Source organism: Colias eurytheme, chromosome 18, assembly GCF_061535395.1.
Source record: "Colias eurytheme isolate Ceu_HAF_F1 chromosome 18, ilColEury1 Martin Lab GWU primary, whole genome shotgun sequence".
Lineage (NCBI taxonomy): Eukaryota > Metazoa > Arthropoda > Insecta > Lepidoptera > Pieridae > Colias > Colias eurytheme.
This window is the reverse complement of record NC_142997.1, coordinates 1,476,556-1,490,809: the sequence shown is the minus strand read 5'-3', so window position 1 is coordinate 1,490,809 and position 14,254 is coordinate 1,476,556. Positions and strand designations below refer to the sequence as shown.

Below are 14,254 nucleotides of genomic sequence, written 5' to 3'. Positions count from 1 at the left end.
TGGGTTGCGTAAAATTTCATTCATTTCTGTCATGACAACCTTTGACCAGAGCCACGTGTATACTCTGATTGGATGCTGTGATGATAATCTCGATGATAATTAGATTCGAACTAGTTGCTAAGGGCGACGATTCTTATTTTCTATTCTGTATCCTCTTCCTTATACAATCTAAGGGCGCGTTCCCACCGTGTCGTGACGACAGATAATCGTGTAGTTTTAAGTGTCGTGGCTTATATGTTTAAATGGAGGTGTTCACATTTAGAACGACACAATTTACTGTCGTCTACGACAGTTTTTGCAGTGACGACACTTTGTCGTGACAGTGGGAACAGCAAGCACGACAGTCGTAAAACGATAAAAAAATCGTGGACGGCAACTCTATGTAGACGAACACGTGTTTTCCTTTCCCTCTCGCACCCGCGCGCCCCTCGCGTCTGTATTCGGTTTGCTTTTCCCAACCCAAGCGAACGCAGACTCTGCGTCGCAGAGGCAACTAGATTTGTAGCTTGCTGATGATGCGAGCGATCTGAGCGATCCAATGGGAACAGCTAGATACGACAGTCGCTAAACGATAAAAAATGTTGACGACAAACAATCGTTATAATGGGAACAGGTAGAGACGACAGTCGTCGAACGATAAATTAGTCGTTACGACATAGTGGGAACGCGCCCTAAGTTATTTAGAGTAGAATTACATATTGCCTATAGATATTTTATGCATTTTTTCACTATATTTAGCAAAGTAATTTTTCACTTCTGTGTGATCTTTAAAACTACGCAATGAATTTTGATGCGGTATGTTTAATCGATAGATTTATTCTCAAGACAGGTTTTAGAGAATGTGGGTGAAGCGCGGTTGGAAGGTCGTAAACAGATAAATAAAAACAGATTAAACCATCATTTGTTTGTGTAATAGAATATATTTATATAGCTATAATATTAAATGCCGGCCGGCCTATCACTAATGATTAACTGTATTGCAATACCTGCGCAAGGTTGCAAATATGTTTGTATGTTTGTATGCAATAAATGATTTGATTTTGATTTTTGATCAGTGAAAAGAGGTGTAGAGGTAAACCCATGTGTACGTAGCTCAAGTATCGTTGTAATGCAAGGCACTGCGTTATACCTACTCAGGAGGAAATAAAATGGAAATTGAAACGGTAATTTTTCATTTATTAATGTGCTTACCTTTGGCGAATGTAACCACACACAATCTCATTATAAACCGTCACCGTGTAACGTAGTAAAAATAAATCAAAATATATTTCGTCAAACGAATTTTCTCTTTTTAACTACATTCGGGAATTTTATCAATAACTACGCTTCAAACGGTCGAGCGTTAGATTACAAATTTTCATGAATTTTTCGCGCATACATGTTGTTTCTATAGAGCCTTTCACAGGAATGTAATTTAGTTCGAGATTTATTTTTAAGCTATTGCATAGCTTCTATCGCGGGCCTTGAGCGCGGGGACCTTATCCAGAAATTGCGTAACGAAAAACCTCACGCTCCCCACTCCGACGGGCGCGGAGGTGTGGCTTGAAGGCATAGCATGCAATAGCTTTACCGCGGCAGTCCCCGAGTGCCACACGTCTTTTTTATGGTATTTTATTGTATCTATATTCGGTATAGGGCGTAAATTGCTTTGGCACTTTATGCCTCCGTGTCAAAGTGGTTAAATTATTAGAATAAATATTCTGCGTAGATTTAGGGGTTCTGTAAAATATAAATGAGTGTTCGTGTAGTTATGTGTTATCAGATAGTAATGCTAAGAGTACGGCATTGCGAGAAGAGAAAATAACTTCTTACGTGAGATTTTCTTACATAAAATCTCAATCTTATGTTTTCGACGATTTAGTATAAATACGAACGTAAATATAAATGCGCAGTAGAAATTATAATGGCACATAGGACTAATAATACATGTTATAGCTAAGTACATATTTCAAACGAACGAAAATTCATACAATGTTTACACACACAACCCAGAAAGGTATTCCTATCATAAATCCAACCACTCTGTATTCCCCAATGCGATTCAAAATAAGGTAGCAATAAATTAAACACACATACAGCGACAAGATCAAACTACCTCATTACGATAGATTCAAATCCACTGAGGACTGATTATGGATCGGATGACACCTGCTCCTTACAACAAGATAATGTTGACGAAGGTTGAATCATTATCGGTACTGTTTGAATTGTTTATGGGATAATGTGTTTATTAAGGTATATACACACAAAGTCAAAAACACACACATGCAAATTACGAACGCCACAGCCACATATGCACTTCAAGTAGGTATATAATATTATGAAAATTACAATATTTTTACTTTATGTTAATGCTGACATTAAGTTGCTTATGATATCAACACAATGAATGTATAGTTTATGCTTTAATATAATATCATTAAAATTAAAAAAAATGTTTTGTTTTTTTTGGGACGGGATAAATGCATTTGAAATATTACTACCGGTTTTTTTAGCAATGGAAGGTTGAAGGTTGGACCTGATAACTAGTGATGCAACGAATACTACTTTTACGAATACGAATACGAATACGAATATCAAACCTACTATTCGGCGAATACGAATACGAATAAGAATATCTCGCCTTGGTAATAAAAGACGATTATTTAATGAATGTTTACTCTTCTAATAATTAAAATTTACAATAGGCAAATTTTTATTTAAAAAACATAAAATTCGTAGATTTTCTGGTTCTAGGCGATTTTTTTTTCAGTCTGGATGTTTCCAGCCGTTGAAAAAAGTCTTTCCGAAGCACTGTACATGGCTTCAGTGAAAAATATTTTTGGGCGAGTTTTTTCTGACTTGGAAAATTGACATCTTCTCGCCAAAAGGCCAGTGGATCAGCAGTCTCTGCACACGTCATATTTTTACGCGCGAATTTTAAATCTGTAGTAAATAGAGTTGCGTACAAAAATATTCGTTTTTAAAAATTCGTATATTCGCCGAATACGAATATTCGGTAAATGTCTACTTTACGAATATTCGTATTCGGCGAATACGAATATTCGTATTCGTATTCGTTGCATCACTACTGATAACTCATTAAAAAGCAGACTTAGGGGGTGGACATACAAATGCTACTAAAACAAAAATGTCCGATAGACAGGCCTGGAAGGCTCTACCGGCACGCAATGATATTTTATATAGAAACGCACGTAAAAATGTTTTCTGAGTAAAACAGATTATATGAAATATATCCCCTACGGCCTTCCCCAAAACGTAGGTAACGAGATATTTTACAGAGTTTTTATTAGAAGGGCTACGTAAAGCCTAAAATCAATTTCATTCATAAGTGAGTTAAATTACAATTTTATTAATTAAAATTGTGCACGTTGGCAATTTTAGTTTATAGATAAAATAAATTTTATTATAAAAAAACTGAATGAGAAAATAAAAAAAATTAATCAAAGAACATCATCACAGCAAAAACACAGAGTACTTAATTTAATTCAAATAATACTTAAAAAAATATTAAGACAACAGGAAAAAGTCTATAATTTGAAGACGTCGTGAACCCTTAAAAACGCACCAATTAACGGAACACCAAACAAAGCGGAGAATACCCAAAATATTTCCAATTACATACAGTCGAAATATGCTTAGCACTCCTTGAAATGCCCTCCATTTAATTATTTCACCAATTAAGACTGAGAATTCAGTTTCATAAAATTTTCCCTTGTAATAAAAACGAATTAGCGACGGCTCCACGTAATAAGCCCGCGCGTGACGGGTTTTTTCCATTTCTGTTACAACATAAAGTTAAAAGACTCGAATTGTTCAAATTATTCGCGCTATATTCAGCTTTATGACTCTGACAGTGCGTAGAACGTTGGAATTGATGAAATCATAAAATTGGCATTGGCATTTTGGTGATTGGACTTCATAAATAAAAGATGGTATTCACAAAATGGCGATGGTTCGAGAAAATTAAAAGATCTTTACGTATCTTTACATATGAGACAGTTTTTATTTGTAGTACCCCATAGAAACGCATTTTTTTTAAATTGTTTCCAAGAATTACAAGCGTGTGTCTATTTTTATTCCATATAACTTGGACTTCAGGATATAAATTTTAAATTATAACCATTAACTTATAGATGAGCCAAATCGGTAGATTATAGATAGAGTAAGTATACTCTATCTGTTACAATTATTTTAAACATTTCCAATTCAATTAAAAAACCCTTCGCATAATTCTGCCAAAATTCCCAACCCAGTAAAGTTATGGAAATAAACAGTGCACCTTTTAAAATCATACTCGAGTCACATGAGTAGAAAGACGGAACAGAGACTAAGCTTCTTAAGAACGTGCAAAATTGTTACCTATTTTGGTAGGGTTGTCACAATAGGTTAAGACAAATTAAACAAAACTACCTACTACAACCCAACCTAGGTATGTACACACTTACAATACATACATACATACTTACAAATGCTAAACTTGTAATAATAATGAAAGGTAAAAACACACCATGTACAATTCTCATCTTATTAAAAAAGGACCTAATAAAATAAACGCAAGTAGGTACTTACTTGAAAAAGTAATAATCAAAATATTTACTCACCTATTGTACTCCTTGAGATAGTTGAAGTATGATATATTTTTAGTTTTTCTACTATTATTCATACACACAGTACAATAAACAACCATTTTTGACAATGAAATATTACGTTTTATATTAAAATATTCAAACTTGCAAGTTGCAACTAATAAAACAAACAACGTGCGTCGTATCAACCCTGAGACTGTCCTATGCCTGTGCAAGCGCAAACCGGTTTTTTCCAGAATCGCTGCGTACGCGACAAGCGGCCTGCGGTCACACACACATGCCCCGCGTACTTGTAGTAGTGCAATCGATTCTCGCGTTTGTTTGAAGCTTAGTCTCTGTTCCGTCTTTCTACTCATGTGCTCGAGTGCCGTAACGTGCATAATCAATACCTCAATATTGACGTCCCTCTCAAAGGAAATAGCTCACTGTAGCTCCAAACTGAGATGCTGTTTCATGCAGTTAAACCAAAGTTAAACTATGGATCATTATAACCTTTAAAAATGTTTTTAAATCATATTATAATGTGGCAAATATCACGAAAAAATTGCTGAATAAATAATTGTTTAAACCGTTGCAAGTTGTTCCTTATTATTTCATGTTTATATTGATTTTTGTATTAATAAATATATAATGCTATTCTATGCAGTTGTTAAATTATAACTTTTAAAACATTTTTCATGCTTTACCCTGTAGTACTTTTCTAAATCCTCGTCCAATAGATAAATATCATGGAAAATTGCTAGAGTGTTATTATGTATCGTTTAAATTTTAATTAAATATGTCATGATTCTTCACTGATTGATTTTAAAATAACGAACAATAGCCAATTCTTCTAATCATTGACACAAGCACCGTGTGACATTACATATCATTAAAATATCGCAGATGCCTTCAAGCACCCAATTATCGCAACCTACATTTGAAAATGCCCTAAAAATTCACCACAAATACAGTCGCTTCATACATACGTAACTTTATCTAGAACTTCATACGAAAAGGTGAACATCGAAATTCCCTAAAACGATTCGTTAAGTCAAATATGGAGGCAGCAAAATTAATGCGCCGCTCGTAAATTCTGCTTCAACAGTAAAATATGTTTGAAAAATTTACGATCGCATATGTGTAAAGTATTCACACCCATCGTTATGTGATACGTATATTTATATTAAATTTTAGGGTGAAATGGTGTGTTATAACAGAGTAGCGAATCATGTATGTAATAGCAAAGGTTGGATTTTTTGGATTAAAATGGCTAAAACAAATACATCCAACAATGGGTACATTGCTTTTATCTTCTGCCAAACTGCCGTAATTAAATTGCAAAGTTGTCTATTTTCGTAATTAATTAAAAAAATATGTTTGCTAAACGACATCAATCAAAACATAGTTACGAACTCCACATGTTTTTGTTATAGAGAGCTATACATTGTATATAACCTATCGTCCAAACTGCGTGTTAAACAGTGTTCTAAGTAGACTGACAATTCACTTAAACTGAACCAAAAATAACTCCAATCATTAACATTTGTACCAAAAATTAATTCACACCACGATTGCGCTAGCTTATAGAGAAATAAATCGATAGATCGCATCCCATTCGAACGATTTATTCGAGCGCAGTACCGCAGACAATGTACCGTACCTATAAATCTATGAATTTATCGTTCATACATCTATAATGGTAATATCGTGAGATGTTTATCGTCTCTGCTGTCCCTTGAGTCATATCCGAGCTAATTAATTGCAATGCTGTTGATAGAAGCAGCAATGAATATCGCTCAGCGTTTTATTGTCGCCCGATCGCGTGCAGAAGTTAAAACAATCGAGATCAAATACGTGGAGGTGCTAATTACGGGGAATGTTTTATTTGCTTTTTGCAATTATATTTTTTATATGAATCAAACGTAATATAAATAAAAAAAGACGTGTGGCACTCGGAGACTGCCGCGGTAAAGCTATTGCATGCTATGCTTTCAAGCCACACCTCCGTGCCCGTCGGAGTGGGGAGCGTGAGGTTTTTTCGTTACGGAATTTCTGGATTCGGTCCCCGCGCTCAAGGCCCGCGATAGAAGCTATGCAATAGCTTAAAAAATACGTGTGGCACTCGAAGACTGCCGCGGTAAAGCTATTGCATGGCATCGCATCGCTATGCCGGTTGGAGTGGGGGGTGTTAGGTTTTTTCGTTATGGAATTTTTACATTCGGTCGCCGCGCTCAAGGCCCGTGATAGAAGCTATGCAATAGCTTAATTACAACATTTTGACGAAAGTATTATGGGTATTACTATAGAAAATTTGTGTGATCTTGCAAACGGTTAAATAACATTTCCATCAAATAAGAAAAACATATGAATAAATGAACGTGAAATAGGACAGCAATACATATTGTCCTTTTCGTAAATTCGCAAATTGCTAGCTGGTCGTCTGCCAGACTAACAACGCACTGGGAATATGATGGAGCGAAATAAAAATGTACTAACAAAATATATCGATGTATTTGTAGTGTGTGTCATAGTAATGTGTGTATTCACAGTAATCAAATATCGTAAATTCAGCGGTTTGTAGCGCGGCGAATGACGACACCCCTGCGAGAGCCAGTCGTCTGCCACTCGCCTAACTAAGCTAACGTTAATAAGGTATAAATGTATAAATATAATAAAGCAGTTCAGAACATACAGTATTTAATTTGAAGACCCCAGCCTCTGTACACTAAACTGGTGACCCCGACGTGATCAAAAATCGGCGTAGGTAAATAGTGACATTGGCTGTGGGGCAAGTTTTTGTTCGAGATAAAATTCCACGCGGCACGGCGACAGGAAGTTAGCGTGACGCAATCGAAGAGCACGCGGGACACGTGGCGACTACAGCGGCAGGCGGCTCACCAGCTCATCGGCAATCAAAATGAATAAAGCAGCAGCATCAGACACGGAGATCAAGGAAGGGGCGTCAGGCGCGGCGTTGGCATCGATAAGCGTGTCCACCAAGCTACCAGAATTTTGGACAGATTTGCCAAGGTTGTGGTTCGCACAGTTCGAGTCTGTGATGGCCCCACAGAAGCAGGGGGAAGAGACCAAATTCAACCTGGTCATATCGAAACTCGGAAAAGAGGCCATTCAGCAGGTCAGCGACCTCGTGATGTCACCACCCGCCCAGGACAAGTATACGGCGCTTAAGGAGAGGCTGCTGCAGGTTTATGAAGAGAGTGCCGAAAGACAAATGCATAAGTTGGTGTCGGAGCTGGAATTGGGTTCGCAAAGACCCTCCCAGTTTTTAAGGCGCATGAAGGATCTGGGTCGAAGCGCACAAATTGCGGACAACACACTCAAGAGCCTGTGGTTGTCAAAAATGCCGTCATCAGTTCGAGCAGTCATGGCGGTTTGTGAAGATCAGTCTCTGGACAAGCTGGCGGCCATGGCAGACAAGATTACTGAGTACACCAACGTTGGGGATGTAGCAGCCGTGTCATGCAAGAAGGAAACAGATGAGCAGCCGGAAGAGAAGATGAGCAGATTGGAGCTGGAGGTTGCAGCGCTCCGCGCCGAACTGAGGGGTCGCGGGCGCTCTAGGAGCAACGACAAGCGGACCGACTTCAGGAGAAGATCGACATCGCGACCGAGAAGAGCACCTGGAGACCCAGACTGGCTGTGCCGTTTTCACTTTCGGTACAGATCGAGAGCTAGCCGCTGCGAGCAACCCTGCGCGTGGCGAGCCAAGCAGTCGGGAAACTAGACAGAGTACATGCGGGCGCGGTGGACGGATGTACTCAAGGTCAGGTAACCAAAAGCCATCGTTTATTAATTAGAGATAATTTAACGAAATATAGTTTTTTGATCGATACAGGCGCTAACATTTCCGTCATTCCAAAGTGGTGTGTTAGAAAGCCTATCGAAAAAGTCGATCTAAAGTTGTATGCTGCAAATGACAGCGAAATTAAATGTTATGGAATATGTAATTTAGAGTTATCGTTAGGCCTAAGACGGTCATTTAAATGGCCCTTTGTCGTATGTGATGTAAAACAGCCGATAATAGGTGCCGATTTTTTGAAGAATTTTAAATTAAATGTAGATTTGTATAATAATAAGTTAATCGATTCAGTTACCAGTTTAAATGTCTGTGGAACGAAAAGTACACATTTTTTCGGCACTATTAAAAGTATAAATAGCAATCATCCTTACGCGGATTTACTGGAACAATTTCAGGATATCACGCGCCCGCCAGCCTTCAAGGATGTCCCAGAGCATTCCGTGTATCATCACATCGAGACTACTGGACCACCTGTGCACGCGCGTGCCAGGAGGTTACCGGCCGACAGGTACGATAGGGTTAAAAAGGAATTCCAATTGATGCAAGAGCTGGGCATATGTAGACCTTCAAATAGTGAGTGGGCCAGTCCTTTACATATTGTACCTAAAAAAGACGGTGGTATCCGACCCTGCGGGGACTACAGGATGTTAAACGCAATTACAAAGCCAGATCGTTATCCGATACCTAGGGTACAAGATTTTACGTATGGATTACATAATAAGATTTTTTTTTCAAAATTAGATATTTGTAGAGCGTATCATTTTATAGGTATTAATCCAGACGACATTAAAAAAAACAGCCATTATTACACCATTTGGGCTTTTCGAATTCCCAAGAATGACGTTTGGCCTGCGTAACGCGGCACAAACATTTCAAAGATTTATCAATAATACAGTTTTATCAGGTATAGAACAATTGAATTATGGCAGCGACTATACAGGGGGCAAAGGTCAGTCAGTCTTGTTCGGTTACATAGATGACGTCATCATAGGATCGGATAACCCCGATATACACAGAGAACATTTACGATTAATATTTGAGAGGTTGAGTAAATATAAAATGTCTATTAATTTAAGTAAATGTGTTTTTGGACAGTCCTCTATAGAATTTTTAGGCTATTTAGTTTCAGAAAAAGGCATAAGTCCGATGCCGGAAAAAGTCAAAGCTATCGAATCATATCCGAAACCGGAGACAGTAGAACAATTACGTAGATTTTTGGGCATGTTAAATTTCTACAGAAATCATATTCCTAACGCTGCTCGAGTTCAGGGAGTTTTAGATAGGTATTTACACGGGGCTAAAAAACGAGATAAGACGCGTATAGATTGGACAGACGAGGCGAATAGTGCATTTGAAGTGTGTAAAGAAAATTTAAAAAATGCCGTTACTATTTCGCATCCAATATCTAGTGCCAAATTAGGGTTAATGACCGACGCGTCAGATTTTAGTATAGGGGCAGTGTTAAATCAGTGGGAAGGAAATTCTTGGAAACCTTTAGGATACTTTTCAAAAAGATTATCGGAACCGCAAAAGAAGTACTCCACATATGACAAAGAGCTTTTAGCGATTTATTCAGGAATAGTTTACTTTAGGGATTTAATCGAAGGTAGAAATTTAACAGTTTACACGGACCATAAACCTCTCACTTTTGCTTTAAGTAAATTAAGTTCTAATAAAGAGTTACCTAGGCGAGCGCGTCAATTGTTGTATATTAGCGAATTTACAAGCGACATACAACATATTCAAGGCACTGAAAATCAAGTGGCCGACGCTTTATCGAGGATCGAGAGTATCGTATGTCCTAGTTCGAGTGAATACGTGGAGGTTGCGAGAGCTCAGGCGACAGACGCTGAGCTCGCGGATTTGATGAAAACAAATGATAAATTGCAATGGAAACAGTTAGCGCTCGATAATAATGACGATATTAAAATATATTGTGAAGCATCAGCTCAGAATATTAGGCCGTATATACCAGCACAGTTTAGGAAAAGTATTTTTAATAAATTTCATGACGTTTCTCATCCCGGAGTTAGAGCATCGCGTGCGTTAGTTAGTAAAAAAGTTTTTTGGCCAGGCATGAATAAGGACGTGGGGACCTGGACCAGGACGTGCGTTAGGTGTCAGAGAAGTAAGGTTTTTAGGCACACTGTTTCAAAGCTTAGCGATTTTAACAATAGTGAGCGTTTTGAACATTTGCACGTGGATCTGATAGGACCTTTACCGGAAACCGAGCACGGTTTCCGTTATTGCGTCACTATGATCGACAGATTAACGCGGTGGCCCGAGATTTGCTCTGTGAAGGACATGACTGCGGAGTCGGTAGCTAGAGCAGTTTATGAAGGATGGATTTGTCGTTTCGGTTGTCCTAAAGTTATTACCACCGATCAAGGTAGACAGTTTGAAAGCGAATTGTTTACAGATTTAATGAAATTATTAGGTATTCAAAAAACGAGAACTACCCCGTACCACCCGCAGTGTAACGGTAAGATAGAAAGGTGGCATAGGTCCTTGAAGTCGGCTCTGGTGGCTAGATTGAACAATAATCTATCATGGTTAGTAGAACTACCTACGGTCATGTTAGGATTGAGAGCAGCTTGTCAAGCGGACACTGATAATATCAGCGCGGCGGAATTTGCTCTGGGTCATTGTTTAAGGTTGCCGGGAGAATTTTGTTCGGATAAAAGTACGAAAATTGATAATCCACATTCATTTATAACTAAATTAAGAGACACTTTGAACAAAATTAAGCCCATAAAAAGGGCATGTAAAAATAGTAATAGTACTTTTGTGCATGCTGATCTAAATTCCTGTTCACATGTTTTTCTAAGAGTGGACGCGGTACGGAGACCGCTAACGCCTCCGTACAGCGGACCATATAAAGTTTTAGAAAGAAATAGTAAAGTTTTTAAAATATTAATTGATAATAGAGAGTGTAATGTGTCGATTGATAGACTTAAGCCTGCGTATATTTTAGAAGAAAATGAAGTTAGACATGACAGTAGATTAGATCAGCATAGTGAGGCTAATGTGTGCACGCCTTTACAGAAATCACGTAGTGGCAGAATAATTAAAAGACCTGTAAGATTTTTGGACTGTAACTAGGTTAATGGTGCATTGGCATTTTTGTAAGCAAGTAGGCACGCGAAGGTTGCGTAATGTCATCTCAGCACATATTAATGTTATAAGTAGTTGTTAGGAATATTTGTATTCATTTTATTTCAAATCTCGGCTCAACCAGTTAATTATATATAATAATTAATAATATATAAATTTGAGTGTCGGCTCATTTCACAAAGTTAAACTTTAAAGTTATCAGCATCAAACAATATTTAACAAAATGGGAAAAACATATTCGGTTGAAAAGAAAGATGAAGAAATTGTTATCGCTCAAAACGGAGCGAATCACGCCACAGCATCTAATATTGATTTTAAATTGGAAGTGTTGAGCGTCACGGTGACGGTTATGGCGGTCATCCTTTTTGTATTGTGCGCTATACTAATATACAAAGTTTGTGTTATACGTGCAAGGAAAATGTTAAGGAAGGAATTAAATTGTAGTCAAGGCACAGATTTAAGTGTTATCTCACAACATAGACTCCCAAATGTTAATGTTTGCTAATATTTTTTTTATTTTTTTATTTGTCAGTTATGTAAATCATTTTTTTTAGAAGGGGGTGTATGTAGTGTGTGTCATAGTAATGTGTGTATTCACAGTAATCAAATATCGTAAATTCAGCGGTTTGTAGCGCGGCGAATGACGACACCCCTGCGAGAGCCAGTCGTCTGCCACTCGCCTAACTAAGCTAACGTTAATAAGGTATAAATGTATAAATATAATAAAGCAGTTCAGAACATACAGTATTTAATTTGAAGACCCCAGCCTCTGTACACTAAATATTAAATCGTATTATCATGTTACAAAATATGTTGGTTATTAATTCCAAAGAATACATCATAAATGTATAATTTATATAAAATTACGATTTTATTCTTATCTAAAAAGTAGTTATTTCAATTCCCATTACATAAGTATTTCAATAGACGAGTAGACGGCGGATAATCAAATTTTAATTTTAACTTTCAATATTTCAACTCAAATTTTCGTGTCTTCAATCGTCATCCAGACGTCGTACCTCAAAGGGAATAAACTTGATTCATTACAAACCACTACCAATATTATTACACGAAATAAACACAAGTAATCAGCACTTATTAGAAAACTTCTTGCCTAAGATTTATTTAACAAAACTAAAATGTTTTTAAGCAAACAGGAGTCAGATTTCTTGCCAAAAAGCTAAAACTTGTACAGCGTCTGTTTGTTTGTTTACACACGAATTCTCTGAATGAGTTTTAAGAGAGTTCGCGAATTTATTTGCCTTTAATGTTTATTTATGTTACTTTAACATCGGGGTTTAATATAAAAGTTTCTTCGCACAATTTGTTTCGAAAGACATCGCAGAGTAATGTGAGGTACCTTCTGTTCAGGATAAAAAGAATATTTTATTGCCAAGTAATTGGTTGAAAACTACAAATTTTGTATTCACTGTGGACGGCAGAAATATAAAATTACTAGTCTATCTTTATAATAAAATTAGCAAGCGTAAGTGAATCCAACTTTATTTCTCTTCAAATGATATTTTATTTTTCTTCTATAATTTATATCAAAGTTTTTATATGAGTATCAATCAAATCAGGGGAAAATAAATAAGAATCAAATTCTGTACAAGATTAATTTATTATATTGATAAAAAAACCAGGGTTTCAACTTTGCAATATATTTTTTTTTTCATTGAGATTCGGGAATGTCAATCTATAAGAATTTAACTGAAATATATTATGTTTTACCAAAAGGCGTATATTTTAACCTCAAATAAAACCAATCTACATTAACAAAGCTTAAATAACATAGTATTAAAACCGATAACCAAACTGTGGGTAATCTAATTTCAAATTACGGATAATTACAGCGCAATAGATGCATAACCTATGTTAATTGGATGTCCTTGGGCGAACATCAATAATAATTCATGTTATCCTGATACATCTCTAATTTACTCGCATTGTCTTAGAAGTATAGCTTCTAGAAGACTTAATATAGCTTGAAATCGCTTGTAGTGGTAAGAATTCTGTTTTAACCCATTGACCACCGTAAGCCCCGATCGGGGCGCGACACAATAGATTTTCTATTGTGTCTGTGATTCCGAGGACTGATGGATTAAATGTAATTCTATACTTTTACACACGCACTCACGTCTCACACTCATCTTAAAATACTTATTAGAAAGATAGTGTGTAAGAATATCCATAAATTCTCACGGTGCATTTAGTTCTAACGACCGAATGCTCATTCTAATCCCACTAAGTCAAATTATTTTAATGTGTAGGCGTAGAGCATTATTTCGTTGTTCTTAGTGCGTTTGAAATTCTATACAATGTTCTGATAATGAACAACACTGAATACGAGTTATCGTTTATATACTAAAGTGACATATCACACTAGCGGATTGCGAGCGGTTTCAAAGCGGAGCGGGTGCGCAACGAATACGTTGCGGGCGCGCAACGAACACGCCGCGGTTGCGCAGCGAATTCGTTTCGGACGCGTGGCAGATGCGCATCGTTTACGTCGCAGTCATGTACACTCATTAACAAAATGGAATCCGTGCTGGTTGTTACTTAAAACTTGTGATAGTATAATGATTATGAGATCATTATTTTTTACGAGTTTCATAACATGTTAATGTTTAGGGTATTTTTTTATCCATTAAATCTTGGTCGAAATGCAATCAGATAACTTAATTGCTCATAAAGAAAGTTCATTAGTGAAATAAATGTTAAAGCTCCTTAACTAAAACAGGTCTATCTT

At 36.9% G+C, this 14,254-nt stretch overlaps 1 protein-coding gene across 1 annotated transcript; it reads left to right on the top strand.

The window, feature by feature from the left end:
* The first annotated feature begins 7,092 nt into the window (after positions 1-7,092).
* LOC149900441 (uncharacterized) lies at positions 7,093-8,316 on the top strand. The gene has a single exon (XM_090112607.1). It carries the CDS (start codon positions 7,489-7,491, stop codon positions 8,314-8,316), a length of 828 nt encoding a protein of 275 aa, XP_089968733.1. The 5' UTR covers positions 7,093-7,488.
* The last annotated feature ends 5,938 nt before the right edge of the window (positions 8,317-14,254 follow it).

Excerpts from the sequence above, each read along its gene's own strand:
- LOC149900441 (XM_090112607.1), top strand. The coding sequence starts at position 7,489 with ATGAATAAAGCAGCAGCATCAGACACGGAGATCAAGGAAGGGGCGTCA.